The 16,703-nt window shown below is 38.9% G+C and overlaps 1 protein-coding gene across 1 annotated transcript in view; it reads left to right on the forward strand.

Moving 5' to 3' along the window:
• LOC145693175 (dehydrogenase/reductase SDR family member 11-like) overlaps positions 1-16,703 on the forward strand; it is a 64,858-nt gene that overhangs the window by 21,647 nt on the left and 26,508 nt on the right. Inside the window, exon 3 of the mRNA XM_081768945.1 lies at positions 5,820-5,949. Coding sequence (XP_081625071.1) covers positions 5,820-5,949 — 130 coding nt within the window. The remainder of the gene's footprint in view (positions 1-5,819; positions 5,950-16,703) is intronic.

Consider the following 16,703-nt stretch of genomic DNA (forward strand, 5'->3'; position numbering starts at 1 on the left):
TTTTTGAGCTTCCTCCTTTCTTAGGTTTTCAAAGTATACTTTGTAGTTACGGTGAGCAGACTTAGCAGATGTAAAAAGTTTCTGAGTAAGTGGAACCAGTTCTGGCCTATTTCCGAATTTCTTCATCCCAGACATTAGATTTAACCTCGCATTAAGAGTACTCAAAAACGTAAAATATTCAAATTCATCACCTACTCTTAAGAAGAACATACAAGAAACATAACACAAGACGAAAATGATGAACCACACAAACACATTCACACAACGTTGAACGGAGCGTTAACTATTACGAGAGAAAACTAAAAGATTATTATGATAGAAGAAAGAATAGACACAGAAGCAGGGACGTAGTGTCCATTAAGGCTATAAGGCTTAGCCTATCCATTTATTTATACATCAGCCTGAAATGTTGCTTTTGGATATTGATGCAATTAATTTTATTAAAATGGATTTATTTTATATAATACGCTGTTTAAACATCAAGCGAGTTGAAGCGAAGCTTCTGCAAGAAAGCATTGAAGGCTCTCGGCGGCTTGCCTTCCGCTTCTCTCATGGAATTAGGAGAATGGGGCGGTGCTAATCGCTTTCCCGCCACCCTCAGCAGACGAAAACTTCTTGAGCTATACACAAATTTAACATGATGCAACGAAAGTGGACGAATGTTGACGAAGGCTAGCCTTTCGGGTGTTTGGGGAAACAAAAGCGACAGGATGCGGTCTTGGAAGAAAGTATAGAACAGAGACTATGAAAAATTTAGAACCTCACATTCAGTAACGAGTTTTGACCAAGAAAAAAAAAGAGAGAGAGAGAGAGCCAGAGAGAATAAAAATGTTATGTTATTATGAATAGTATTAATTCATCAGGGAGTTTATTGCGTACTGGTTTGCGTTATCACAGCGTAAAATTTACATTTTAGTTTTCGATAATTGACATAGCAGTTATGTTGTATTTTTTGCGTTGCGTTGCTATCCGCAAGTTTTTCGAAGATCGATACTGAAGACCTCAGATGATTTATAGTTTCTCATTTTCATACTTTCAATCTAAAAATAGCTTTTTCTGTAAAAATCATCAATTGACTGTGAGCTACTGCTCCACTGTTTTCCATTAGTATGCTGATATGTGTTGTTGTGGGTGAAGTGCTTAATTTTGTCTATGATTTGGGGAAGTTACACTTAAGATCGTCCTATAACATTAGCTATCCGTTTTTATTTGTTTCTTCGAAATGAAATGAAATGAAATCTTTGAGTTTTACGTCCCACGGTTATGCCGGTTAGGCTAAAGGAGACGGTGATGATGAGTAATGAATGAAATGGTGGAATGAAGAAAGTGGGAGGAAACGGGAGAACCCCGAGAAAACCCACGCACACGGTGTTTGTCCACCACAAAGTTCACTTGGCGGGGGCTGGGATCGAACCCGGGACCCCTAGCACCAGAGGTGAACGCTCAACCACTGAGCCACCGCGGCCCCCATTTGTTTCTTCGAAACAGTAATACAGTGTATGTGTGATATCCGAGTATTGCATATGTAAGGAAACCGTATGTGTAAGGGAAATATGAAGCAGAACCACTCATACTTTTTCTTGCATTGTATGAAAAATATATTGCATGAATTAGCATTTTTCTATCAAGCATTACAGCGTAGTCATAACACTAAGACGTGATCGTTTAAATAAGGGTGGGATAGTTTTTTTTGGGGGGGCGGTAACTTAAATTCACTTTACACTCATATATACATACAACAAAAACTGCAAGTTTCAGGGGATTGGGCCCCCCTACCCACCCTCTACCTACGAATCTAATTTCAGCCTACCCATTTCAAAACTTCACGCTACGTTACTGCACAGAAGGGTCCTCAACCACACCTTGAAAGCTTAAGCATCCACCAACCATCCACTGTGCTTTAGAAAGAATAAAAGCTGACTGTTTTACATGTGGTAGCAAGTACTGAAGCTTTGAGAAGAGTAATGACTAACAGGCTCTGCCCTTTTCCATTTATTTTTATAAGTCTCTTAGAAAACTGCCAATGTAAAACATAAATCACACGAAAAATCACTTTACCTCTCAAAAAGGTAACTTTTAGTGACAGATTTTTTTTTTTTAAAAAAAGTAACTTTTAGTGACCAACTTGAAAAAAAAAGTAAATTTTAGTTAAAAAAGTGACTCGCAATGAGCCCTGTTCCGCTCAATGAATTTACGTGAATCAAAATATACTTTACAAAAATTAAGCTAGCGCCAAATGCGTTCCTGCATAACACTAGACTCAGTCTTAAAAAATATATAATTCTTACTTCGATCGATCTCTTCATTTCTAAAAACGTCTTGATCACACCCTTGTAACGTCCGTCCGTTGATACACCACTCGCAGAGCAGGTTCGAAACCAGCTAGAGCTTTGGGGTCCATGAATATGTTAGGAGGGGTCAAGTCATTAAAAATTATCTTATAAATATCTAAATTGTGCATTTTGTATTGAGCTCTGGACTGGACATGAAAAATTTAGGGAGGGTCAGGCCCTCCTTAGCCCCCTTCTGGTTGCGAGCCTGTTCCAGAGTAGCACTTACCAACTGAATCTGGTATAGGCTTATTACTATATTGTCACATTTTTCCTTATTGAGGAGGAGGTAGGTGAATGACCGCTCAAGACGTTGCCAATTTCAGTAATCTGCATCTGCCCATTAACCTCTTTACTCGGAAACGACTGCGGAGCCCAGGAGGGTAGGTATCAGCGGTCTGTTTTGTCAATTGTTTCGGTAGAAACACCACCCGAAACAATGAGGTCATGTGTTTCTCGAAGCCGTACATGAGAACGAGGTCGCTTCGTATTTTGAAGTGAAATAAATAAATAAGAATATTGCCTTCTTTCCTAAACGCTAAACCTTTTTTAACTTGATGTAATAAATAACCTATATGATACTGATTGATACAATTGGATTTGGGGGAGTATTCCTTTTGCATCCAGGGGTGTGTGTAAAGAAATTTGGAGGGGTGTTAGGGGGGTGTTGGAGGGGTGTAGATTACTCCCTGCTAACTACCCTCCAGTACTTTGTAGAAAATATTTTAAATGATCTTATCTTTAGGCAGAACGGGAATTCCAGTTCTGCCTAATCTTTCGAGACGAGGAATTCTGTCCAGGAAGGGATTTCTGCAAGAGAATTTTTGTTTAGTAATTATAACAGATTCTATAAGAAGAATAACTATTTCTTTATCATAAATTTTAGATGTTATTCTACTTCTTGGAAAAATGTCTAGATACAATTCTTTTATTAACAGTGTTATTCACATCTATTTCAATAAAAATGAATGAATTTTTTTTAAAGCTACCTACAGAGAAATGGAAAATTGATTGATAGTTTCAAGAGAGCCGTTCCACATTGTAGCTGAAACGAAGATAAAACAAACTTACTTCGGTCTAGTATCAAGTCATTTCACAACAATTTTTTTTAGTTTTCCAGTAATTCACCTTCAACATGCTAAGGCTAGCAGTCAGAGGTGGCTTTAGGATTTTAATTTTGGATAGTCCCACTCCCTCGCGTATGGATACATATACACATTTTATTGATTAATGACAATAGGAAATTACTTTTACATTATCTAGTAAACCAGAGAAGAAAGAAGAGGTAAAAACAGATGTATTGAACAGCAGATAGTCAATTAAAAATTTGATTCTCAAATGTGAAAGTTACTCATTGAGCATACATAGGTGTGCCAATTAAAAGTTTAGCTCTCAGGTGAAAGTTGAATCATTAAAAGTTGCATGTGACCACCTCTCATTTTAAGAAGTACAGTATATAAGCTGTAGTCTTAGAAATTGTATTTCATAATGTGTCTGATGAAGGCAAAGTTAATTTGCCGAAACTGTAACGCTATTATTTATTAGTTAATGTATGCTTTGGTCAGAATTTGTCTGTAGAAGTCCCAAAGCTAAAATGTGTGGTATTCAGACGAAATATTTTCTCCCTTTTTTTTAACTTTCCAGGCATTCCATGATTTATTGTGTGTGCCGGATGTAACTAATTCAAGTAGATGATAAATTCACGTTTTCGTAATACTAAGACAATATCTGACCTCAAGTCAGAACCGCAAGCAGCAGTCCCTAATGGGGCAATGGGATGTTAAAATAGAACCCATGTTTGGAGGAATGTAATTTCTAAATTTATTTGTATTTCACTTTACCGACACTTTTTTTTATCTTTTTATTTTGGCTAATCCAAATTTTGTTAATTATTAACAGCATTTATACATAATTTGCAAGTCTGACATGCCTGTAATGAGAGGATAAGATGGACATTCGGAAGTACCTCTTACCCATCTCATGCTCTTTACACATTTCTCCCTTAACTTTTGTATTTTTTTTTACGTACTTCTGGACCTCTTCCGATAAACATTTACCCAAATTACTATGAAGTAATTAGTATTTTAATGGAAAATATACTGATATACACAAGTAAAACTATTGTGTGATCATTGGAATTATATATAGTGTGTAGTTATTACTACAGATTAATTATTTAGAACTGTGGGCAAAATAGGTCGTTATAATCTTGAATTGTTTTAGAGTTAACTTGCCATTTGCGAGCCTGGTAAATGTCGATACAGTTCTTGCAAAGGCTTCGATTTTCAGAATCTTCGTATTGCAGTTCCATAGCGACCGTATTTAATTTATCGCGAAATGATTAATGAAGGTTGATGTGTGAATTTGCGGCTCGTATAGATCGTATCACACATTCCCTCTCTTTTTCGTATCGCATCCGACACATTTAGCGTTAACAGTTTTTAAAAACTTTGGGAAGGTAACACAATGGACAGACAGAAAAGAATCTGTTTCCTAAAACGATAAATACTCGCTAAATCGAGCACAAATAAATGTTTTGGCAATATTTGAAACAGCGTTTACAAGAAATCGTCTGGAACGATTATACTCGATTGCTTACACCAAGAGAGTGAACACTGAAGGCAAAATGAGAGGGAACTGTTCATGCGTCGCGATTAACAAAGTTCCGTATCAGTCATTTGCAACAGTTCCCATGAAGCAGTAAATCATATTATTCCAACTTACACAGCAGAACGAGGGCGCTTAATATGTGCACAGTGCAGTGAAAAGCATTTGATGGATATTTATATCTTTCGAATTGTTGGTCTCTCTTTTTCCTTATCTTTTCTTCTATAACTGAGTTGATGGTTTTGTCTGGCGTAATCAGGTATTGAGTTTAAGCCACAGCAAAATTTACGACACATCCTAAAATTTTGGGACCTGATTTCTGCGATACGTCACTTTTGTGCTCAAAGGACCCAGACCTTTCCAACGCTACCGCCTGCGTCCAGCAACTCCATGTTTAATAATAAGCGAATAGAAGGGACCAGAGCCCAAAACTTCAGGATCCCATTTCTAGGGACCCGGCTCCAATTTTTGACATCACCACTGTGCTCAGGGGACCCAGTCCTTTCCAACGCCGCCACCCACATCGGGGAACTCTCGTATTTAATAGGCATATGGAAGAGACCCGAGCCCAAAACTTCGGGACTCCATTTATAGAGTTTCAGAGCCCAACCCGATTTCTGACATAACTGATGTGCTTAGGGGACTCGGACCTTTCAAATATCACCACTCGCGTCCACAAACTCTATGTCTGAAACGGTTTCCCTACCGTAGGAGAATCGGCTCCATGCTCTTTAATCTTGTAGGTTTTAAAATAAAATGTCTATGGAAGTTCAAGGTGTGTATACACTTTTTGACGCTACTAGTATTTCATAGAAATACTTAATTTTAATAGAGGTCTGGAAGAAGTACTTTTCCTTGTTATTTAATTGCTTGTTTCCCTAGGTGGAGATACTGAATCTTGGAAGAAAATAATCGATACAAATGTCCTTGGTCTTTCAATATGCACGAGAGAAGCTATCAAATCAATGAAGGAAAGAAATGTAGATGATGGACATATTATTCACATAAGCAGGTAACACATTTGGCTTTATTTTCTAGTCTACTTTGGATTCTTTATTCACCAAACAAGTTAAGATACAATAAAATCTGTTTATGTTCTTACAATCGGTTCTATTCAAAGGTGGCAAAGTTAGACACTTAGCAGGCCAACTGACTGAAAATAATTGTATTTAAAAGCAAGTTATTATTAGGTAATGATGCACTTTACGTATTTCTCATGCTCTAATTAACTATACCTCTTGTATTTTATAGATAGTACACAGGATGGGTGGGAATTAACTCCCTATCAAAAATTATAACTTTTAATGCTTAACAAATTTTCATGAAACAGAAAGCATTATGTTCATTTCAATGGTAGAATCTTTTGCACGATATCTCATTTATATCATTAATTTATCAGTGACGGACCATGGCGCAACGTCTAACCTTGCGTAAATATGCTCAGCTGCGCCCGGTACGAAATGTGTCACTGCGTGGTGCAAGTACAGAGATGGTGGAGAAGTGTGAAAAGGAGTTTCCATTCGAAACTAATGAACAGAAGTTGTGCAACAGATATTAGGAGAAGCTGTCCCCACACCATCTAGGACGGAGGAAAATGTAGTTGTGGTTCAAGAAATGTTCACTCATAATTCTCAGAAATCACAAAGACAGACACCTTGTGAAAGTGGTTTAATCCGACACACAATCCGAAGTATTGAATATTCGTCCATGGAAACCACATTACTGCCAGGAATTATCGCCGGAAGAATGTGATCATCGGTTGGAGTATGGCAAGATGATGCTTGCTTGATGTAGAGACTGCTTCGATCTGTTCCCACCTTAATATTGGTCTTATTTTTAAACTATTTGGTCTAGGAATTAATTCGTGCGGGTGGACAAGAGATGGCGCAACGAACGGAGCGTCCCACAGTTCCGTGTATCCACACATGTGTTGCAAACCCCTGTCATCGCGTATCGTTCGTAGTATAGGGCAGTGGATTAAAGCGTCAACAACACCAGTTTGTAGTTAAGTGAACATGGCGCAATTTGTGCCTGATAAAGTGTTTTTGCGGGGTGTCCTGCTGCATTACTTTAACATGCAGAAAAGTGCGACTGAAAGTCATCGTATTTTGGTGGAAGTGTATGGTGACCATGCTCTAGCTGAACGAACGTGTCAGAAGTGGTTTGCACGGTTTACACTGAGAAAAATCCGTTATCCGGACAGCGGTATGTTGTACAAATATATGGAATCCTTACGTTTAGTACGGAAATCTGTATGGAGCATACGTTATCCATATACTACATAATTACTGCCTTTTTCTCACTTAGATATTACATCATGTTGCTGCAGGATGTCTGACATCGAACAAACTTCCGTATATTACATATGTATACGTATATTATATACGTCAGCTATATATTTCATACATCCATCTGTATGTGAGATTCTGACCGCCCATGGACAGTTCTTTCTTTCATCATGAGTGACGTCATTGAACAAAGAACAACTGTCGTTTTCTTGCGGGTCGGTTTATGCATATCGTGTCACGGCGTGGGAGGTCGTAACACCCTTCATTCTATATCTTCTACTTTATACTTTTAATACTTTACTACGTAACACGATCTTATTAATTTATTATACGCTTCATATATTTACTAACTATCCAACGATATTTGTTGCCTCGGGCATTAAATTGGTGAAGAAGAAGAAGAAGAAGAAGAGTCATTTACTGAACTAGGTTTGTTTACAGCTAAAAAGAACAAAGGAAGGAAACAAAAGCCTGAGTAAGTACAATAGTTAACTATAACATTAATTAAATATTCCTTTAATTACCGATTACTTTAGTATAACTCTCTTTAAGCTTAATAAATCACTAACATGTTAACGTGACTTCTGGTTGCAACTCTTCCTATTTTAACCCGTTAGTTAAGAAGAAAGAATGGGCGAATCTGAATTTTGAGAATTCTTTGAACATTGGCGCTTATAAACTTTTTCTACATTTCAAGGTGCACAAAGTAAATGTTGTGTTTATTTATTTCTTTTTAGACGGTCCCTTCCTCGGAGGAGAATTACTATAACATAGAGTAAATCTCATAACTTCATAATATGTTTGCTTAGAAACCGTTTTCAGCGCGAATATCGTCTTCGTGTAGTCTAAAAGACTGTTAGCCATTTTTGCTAGAATATTTTCACATAAAGCTTTTTGTTTAACGTCCTGCGATTATCCACCAAGGTGATGATGAGATAGGTGATAATGGTTGCAAAAAGAAAGTGGGGTGGAACGGAAGAATCTTAAGAGTAATCACGCACACAGTGTTTGCCCACCAAAAGCTCACTTGACAGTAGCTGGAATCGACCCATGGACCCAAGGCGTCAGAGGTGAGAACTCTACCGGGTCCAAGATTTGTTTCGTGAAACACTCTGAAGGGAGGGAATCAATTTGTAAAAATAGTCGAGTAGCACAGAGAGTTAAGGCACCAAATGTGATGGGGCGGAAATTATTATCAGTCAACTTTACTTAGTTTTACTATGCATGCAAATTTACTAGCTTATCTGACCTACTTGTAAGCGCGTAACATTCCAGTTTTTGACGTTTCAAATCTGAAAATATTATGTTGATAGGTTTTCGTGATAAATACTTTCAATATAGAAAAGTAATTCACGTGAAATATATTTACGACGTTAGACGGTCTGTTACTTACAACTCATGGTTTATAAAAGGTATAAATAATACAATGTATATATGTACTGTATGCTGTACACTTATAACATGAAAAAAAGTTTGCAATTTTATTAATAGAGGCCATGATGGGTTAGTGGTAAGGCCTTTACCTCTGGCACATGGGGTCCTTGGTTCGATCCCAACTCGCGCCAAGTGAGCTTTGTGGTGGACAAATGTCGTGTGCATGTTTTTTCTCGGGGTTCTCCCGTTTCCACCCACTTTCTTCATTCCACCATTTCACTCATCTCTCATCATCACTGTCTCCTTTAGCCTAGCCAGCATAAACGTGGGATGTAAAACTTAGAGATTTCATTTCATTTCATTTTTGAAGTAGTGACTTCGACTTTATTCAGCGGGGGTGGTGGCTCAGTGATAGAGTGTTCACCTCCGGTGCTTGACGACCCTGGTTCGATCTCAGCTCGCGTCGAGTGGACTTTGTGGTGGACAAACACCGTGCTCTTGGTTTCTCTCGGGGGTTCTCCCGTTTCCTCCCACTTTCTTCATTCCACCATTTCACTCATTTCTCATTATTGCCGTCTCCTTTAGCCTAACCGGCATATCCCTGGGGCGTTAAACTTAAAGATTTCATTTCATTTCATTTTATTCAGCGGAAAGTCAAAGTTTGGTTTGGAAAAAATCATCGAAATTTATTTTATTTCTTCGGAAAATTCGATTACGTCATTTACGTGTTTTAGTTCTTCTAATGTCCTTTTAACACGCAACCACCGAGTTATGTCACTGCTTGTGAAGTATTGCTTAAATTGGAGCTTTTGTACGGGGCAACTGTAGTTGCTTCCTCTAAAACAGTCGCCGCCACCGTTAGCTTTAGAACAACTGTCTCGAGCAACTCTTCGTACCCGGCAGTCGTGAAGAAGCATTGTGTTAAATGGAAGGATTCGTACGGGGACACGGCAGTTGACGCCACCGTACAAGCTTCCAATGTACCTTTTTTTTTTTTTTTAAATCTTAGTTGGAGTACTGATCACAGGCGAAAAAAGCGGAGTTGTTTATCACTTTATTTTACGTCACATACTGGAGTTCTCCGATGTCTTAAAACAACTATAGACTATTCCTATATTCTATATATATTACAATGCAGTATCATCCCTGTGATGAACGCATAAGATACCAGGATTACATTGTTGCCTTCTTTATATTTATACCATCTTCCAAATTACGTTTATAATACTGATCTTTCTGTAATACAACGTGCCCATGGAAGCTAACTAGTCGTCTATTACGTTTTGTTTTATGTATATGAAGCATACATATTAATCATCCGATTTGCAGCCACCTCTAAAGCATTTCTGGATGTATGTTATTATTATTATTGAGTTGAGTTGATTTTGAGTTTAACGTCCCTTTAAGCAGCGAGGCTATATGAGACGGGACCTACTGATTAACGTGGAATTCGAACCACATGAACTCCTGCCAAGAATCGAATCCGGGTCTCTCATGCCAAAGGCGCGTACGCTAACCGCTTAACCACGAAGAAACTCATTATTATTATTATTATTATTATTATTATTATTATTATTATTATTATTATTCAACCACTAAAGAAAGAAGCAAAGGAGGAAAATATGTTGTTGACCAAACCAAACATACATCGATGGGATTCAGGAGCGTCATTTCAGATTTTGCTTGGGGGGGGGGGGGCAAGACCTCTTGATATAAGTAAAATTTTGCGTTTTCTTACTGATTTAATACTATTCTATTGATAAAATCTATATAAATCTCAATCTCAGGGGCGCAATTGCCCCTCCCTGCCCTCTCTAAATGACACCCCTGATGGGATTCCTCATGGCCAAGTAGTTAGAACTTCGCTGCCTATGCAGAACAGGTTTGATTCTCGATGGTAGGTACTGTGGTTTGAGAAATGAAATGAATTGAAATGAAATCTTTCAGTTTAACGTCCCATACTTATGTCCGCTAGGGTAAGGGAGACGATGATCAAAGTAAGTGAATGATGATGGAAGAATTGATGGAATGAGAATGTTGGAGGGAAAGGAATACCCCGAGAAAATCCACGCACACGATGTTGCCCACCCCAAACTTACTTGGTCGAGGATCGAACAAGGGACCTCACGCCACAGAGACAAGGATCTACCACTGAGCCACCGTGCTCTCTAATGTGGTTTGAATGAAAGCTACGGATCTACGTCTAATATAGCCTAGTAGCCTCGGTGCTGTATCTTTGAAAATGAAATGAAATCTTTAAGTTTAACGTCCCACGGTTATGCCGGTTAGGCTAAAGGAGACGGTGATAATGAGAAATGAGTGAAATGGTGGAATGAAGAAAGTGGGAGGAAACGGGAGAACCCCGAGAAAACCCACGAGCACGGTGTTTGTCCACCACAAAGTCCACACGGCGCGAGCTGGGATCGAACCAGGGACCCCAAGCACCGGAGGTGAACGCTCTACCAATGAGACACCGCGCCGCCTGCTGTATCTTTCCATGTATATCTTGTGTACTAACAACCCAGTCCCACTACAGAAAAAATACGTGGGTATTGAAAGGTTTAAAAAACAACAGAGAAAACAAGTAATATATCAGTGTCTGCTATCAGTTGCTTGACGTAAAAAGCATTTTTTTTTTTTATTTCCATTGCCCAATAGTAAAATTGCCCGTAGGGGTTACTAACTGGTGGATCCTTTTCATTGGTAGCATTAGCGGGCGGGTTGTCATTATTTTTGTAATACCCAGAATTCAGTAGCATAGAAGCGACTTAGCTTCGTCTTGGCTTGACATTTGATGTGCAAAATTAGTATAAGAAGGAGAGTGGAAGCATTTTTGATCGTGGTCACTCACCTAGGATTTCAAGTAAGTTGGTTTTCCTGCACTAGAAGATCTACTATTTTACATTTCAATTAGTTTTGTTTTACTTTCACCTCAGTGCTGCGAGATTCCGTAAGCTCGTTTGTTTTTTATTTACGTAAATGTATGAAGGTATGTTTATAGAAGTAGCAGTTTGTGTAGACTACGTTAATCTTTCTTTTCTTTTCTTTTTTTTTTAAAGTTTAATGTCCCACGATTATGCACTGGGGCTGAGGGAGACTGATTATGAAATGAATGATTATGTTGGAATAACGAAAGTGGGAGGAAACGAGAGAACTCTGTGGAAAAAAGGGCCATGGTGTTTGTTCATCACAAAGCACTTGGGAACAGTGTAGACCTATTTATTCCGTTAAGCCCCAATAGCTCTTCAACTTTGACAGTAATTACGGGGAAGGTTCTAGAATGCTGGTGCGCATATATAAGTAAAGAGAGTTGGTACCCAGGATGGTTACTTTCTTCATCAAAGCTCAATATTCAATTCACATAGTAATGCCAAGTGAGCGATAGCGAGTCAAGATTACTTAGTAGTCAGGGTGATTATTTTATTACGATTGAGTGGTTCTATTAAAAAGGAAAAAAAAAACTGGCATAATTACGTATAAATATATTTTGGTTAGGTTTGCTTAATTTTCGTTCACTGGTAAGAGTGCACTTTGAGCAGAACAAGTGATTTTGGGTATCTTTTAGTTTCTCCCCCAATCCTGCAAATATAAGATCTCCAGTGTTACTTACTAAGGGAAATATAACTGAGCGAGTGACAGCAAGCGAACGGGGTTAGACACCCCGCAGGGCTCGGTTTAGTATTGGTTCCTATGAATGTTCTGTTTAAAGTGCATTTTTACCGGTTCACTTACATAGTAGGTCTGGACCGACGGAGTTTATGGTACTTAACCTTGGAACAAGGATTGAACAGGGAGTAATTCCTCACATCAGAAGTGACCACACTACCACTGAGCCACCGTGGTCCGAGCTCTCATTTCATAACTTAAATATCATACAATATTGACTGTTGGATTAAGTCATTTGAAATCTTGGAGCATTTTGAAATTACTCAAAGGTGTATATAGGTTGCATAAAATATTTTTTCTTTACGTAAGTAATCGAAAAAAATGTCCTATGTTGGTTGAGGAACGTATCTTCACATAGAGTAGTATAACACGGTCATGTCCGTAGCTAGGATGTAAGCCAGGAGAGAGGGCTTGAGAACCCTTTTTGACCATCTTCAGGCCTTCTTGAAACTTTCAGCTTATTGGTATGTATATATGAAAGTAAAATGAGCTCAAATTAGCTTCCACAAAAAATTAACTCATTCCCTTGCCTTAGTAGTTTGAAATATTAGAAATTAGTAATATAATTTTGAATAGTTAGTGATATGCGATGGTTCTAGCTTATGACGAACTGGTTCCTTGAAATCTCTGGTTAGTTCATATTTGGTCTAGAAAACATAATTTTCAAAATTAAAACATGTTTTCATTGTTTTGGATACATAAATTTGGAATTTAGGTATACATTCCTCCCCTCCCATCTGCGTTAACTTGATATGGAGAGTTGGCGTGTTTGCTATTTGTATTTGTCTTGGCACTTGATTTGGTTACTAAACCATAGTTGAAAGCCATGGGTATGCACGCAAGCCGCCACGAGAGTCTGCAACGGACGTTAAAGCAAATGCCTGACATGGGTTCGAATGCCAGGCAGTTTAATTTCACCTTTCACAGTGAGACTATTGTAAGATTGGACTGGGTTCATATTCTGTGCTTGGTAAAAACGTAAAACAACTGAATTTTAACTTGGACAGATGCTATAGATGTTATGAGACAGAGCATGTTATATATTGATAAGTAATAGTAAAGATATAATGTGGTTACTAACAGCAACGTGAAGACCACATAGTAGTTGGTAACTGTATTTTCATTGTTTTACGAGTGGTGGTTCACGGTATGATAACCAGATTTGATCAATCAAGTACTTGTATTACATTTTATTACGTTACAAGCAGTGGCGGATCTAGCCCGGGGCCGGGGGCGCTAGGCCCCCCAGTTTTTTGAGTGACAGATATAATTTAAGGTATTATTAATATTTCTTTCAAAGTTTATAGTAAACTCATGATATACCTACCATAGTCTGGGTTCTGCCCCCCCCCCCCAGTTTTTACCTTCTAGATCAGACTCTGGTTACAAGCGGGACGTAAAACTGAAAGATGTTTTACTTTGTTTCCATGCGTTTTCTTTATAGCTGTGCCCAACCTGGGCTAATGCGCCTGCCTGCATTCCCTAATGTCACGAAGATAATTGGGTCTACTTCTTTAGTTGGTATAGTTTAAGGGCACCGTCATAAAAATCGTTCCGTGATATTGGTGTGTACCAGTGGCGTATTTACGATTTTGTTCGGGAGGGGCTTTGTTAACTTTCGGGGGGGGGCTTTGCCTGGAAATGTGAAAATTCTGCAAGATATTTCATTTACTTTACTAAGTAAGATTTTGGGGAGGGCTTAAGCCCGGAAGCCACCCCCCTAAATACGCCACTGGTGTGCACAGTTCACGATTTCAGATAAACTGCGTTAAATAGCATACTATATACCCTGTTGGCATTTAGAATAAGATTCCTTCTCAATTCTTTACACTAATTTGATTTCTACTATAAATTAAATATATTGTTACTTTGTATTTTAGTAGTCTTCCCCACTGGTCTAGTGATTTCCGTGTGGCCTTGCTAAACGTGGCCCCTCGTCCGATTCTCGGTGGGAGAGTGGAAACAAATTACTTCCATAAACGCGTTCACTTCTATTAATTGTCAGTCTCTTTTGGCCTAAGGTCGTAGCTGTGCGACATGAAAAAAGAAAAATAATTTTTAATTCCCTAGTTTTGGTTTTGTGTAGGTCTACTTGCTGGAGTTGAGACCTTCAACGGAACAGTAAGTTATAGAATTTATAACTAGTTTAATCAGTCGGAAATTATTCCGGTTCCTTGAGATTCATTCGGTTATTAGTTTTTCTTCATAGTATTGTTTCACTATTTCTAGAAGGAATTAGGTATTAACAAAGCAACTAATACGCAAAAACTCGCTATGCTAGGCTTTGATTCACTTGAATTATTTCTCCTATTCCGTTTGTGTTTTGATCCCCAGTTGCGCACATTCTAGTGTTTTGTTTTGAGGCCAGGCCCGTAAGTAGAGGGGGAGGCTAGTGGGCAACTGCCCCCTAAACTTTTCATGGCCCCTCCAGACCTCAATACAGAAAACACAATTTAGATATTTGTAAGAGAAGTTTTGATGACTTGCCCCCCTAATATATTCATGGTCCCTCTAAACATATGTGGCTGGTTTCGGGCCTGCTTGAGACTACGTTTACCCTGTTGTATCCAGGTGGGAAGTGCAGTAACTCGAAGGGTTCAAATGAAGCTTCTTACGAGAGGGTGACTTTTCTAGATATACAATCAAAGCTATTTATATCTCAGTGATGCAATACGAGGGTTGCACTGAAAGTTTCGGGAAAATGATAGAACGCAAGAACATGAAAGTGCATTTTTTTATTGCTTTTGAAAGTACTCCCCATGAATAGCAGTGCATTTTCATGCGATAGAACCAAATCTTGAAACAGGTATGCCACTCCGAGGTTGGTATCTGTGAAACCTGCAGTTTGTATGTCTCGATGGCTTCTTCTGGAGGTGCAAAAGCGCTTCCCACGCAACATGTTCTTTATTGTTGGGAACAAAAAGAAATCACTGGGAACTAAATCAGGGAAATAAGCCGGATGTCATGACTTCGCTTTCCTGGTCCAGAAAATCATTTGTGGCAGCTGCTGTGTGCGAGCTCGTATAGTCGTGTGCAGAATGATACGACGGTTGAACTGTTTGCTCACATTCAGTACTTCTGATAGACATATGGTTGTGTACCATTCTGCATTGACTGTTCTGCAATTCTCCAATGGTACAGTTGCAATATGACCTGATTTACCAAAAACTTATGCAATCGTTTGTTTGGAGGCACAGTGTGCATGAACAACTTTGATTGGTTTAGGTTCTCGCGGAACACCCACACAGCAGATTGTCGTTTAGTTTCCGGTTCGTACGTATATATCCAAGTTTCATTACCTGCTCCAATGTTAAACACCGAATTAGATGATCCAGACTTGAACAGTTTCGTTATAACTTTGCACCACTTTACACGGGCGTCTTTTGTGCGCGACTTAAATTGTGTGGGATCCAACGAGTGCAAAGTTTTTTTACACGTAAATAATAGTGCAATATTATTTGTATTTGGCTCATTACAATGCCTAAGATTTCCTGAATTTCGCGATAAGTCACATGCCAATCAGTGTTCATAATTTCACGAACAGCAGCAACGTTTTTGGGCACAATGACTGTCGATGGACTACCTGCACAATCTCCATCAGTCAGGCTGAGCTGACCACACGTGAATTCCTGAAACCACCTGTAAATTGTCTGAGATGGGGCTTCATCAGGAAAAGTAAGTTATCTGATGAACACATTGTTGTTGTGTTAACCCTTGCCGAATATCGTAATAAATCATAATACGAAAATGCTCTCTCATCAGGTCAATTTTTGTTCACGATCACCTCACTTCAAACTAGTGCCCTGCAACGACAAAGATTGAGAGTTATAGAGTTATATACGGTTTATCTTTAGAGTGAACACTATTAAATTACTTGGAGAGGGGAAATCTTCCTCATCCTCCCGTTCATTCGAATCTTCTGGAAGCTCATGTGGTGCGTATTCCACGTTAAAGATCTAGAACCAAGTCTCAGATAGCCTCGGACCTGAATTGGATGCTAAACTTCGAACCAACCACGCTTGTGTAATGACTTGTGGTTTATTAATTGCGAAAGATTGGTAATGTAATGTAATTATAATGTACAATATATGTATTTTCTCTGTTAAATCATGGGTCGCGCTGGCTCAGTGGTAGAGCGCTCACCTCTGGTGCTTGGGGTCCCGGGTTCGATCCCAGCCCCCGCCAAGTGAACTTTGTGGTGGACAAACACCGTGTGCGTGGGTTTTCTCGGGGTTGTCCCGTTTCCTCACACTCTCTTCATTCCACCATTTCATACATTACTCATCATCACCGTCTCCTTTAGCCTAACCGGCATAACCGTGGGACGTAAAACTCAAAGATTTCATTTTCATTTTTGGATTTGGGAAGGAAGAAAACGGCCTGGGACCTATATGTTAGGTACCACTCCGGCATTTGCCTGCTGTGAATGAGGAAAAGC

Source organism: Thermobia domestica, chromosome 8, assembly GCF_964235325.1.
Source record: "Thermobia domestica chromosome 8, izTheDome1.hap1.1, whole genome shotgun sequence".
Taxonomy (NCBI): Eukaryota; Metazoa; Arthropoda; class Insecta; order Zygentoma; family Lepismatidae; genus Thermobia; species Thermobia domestica.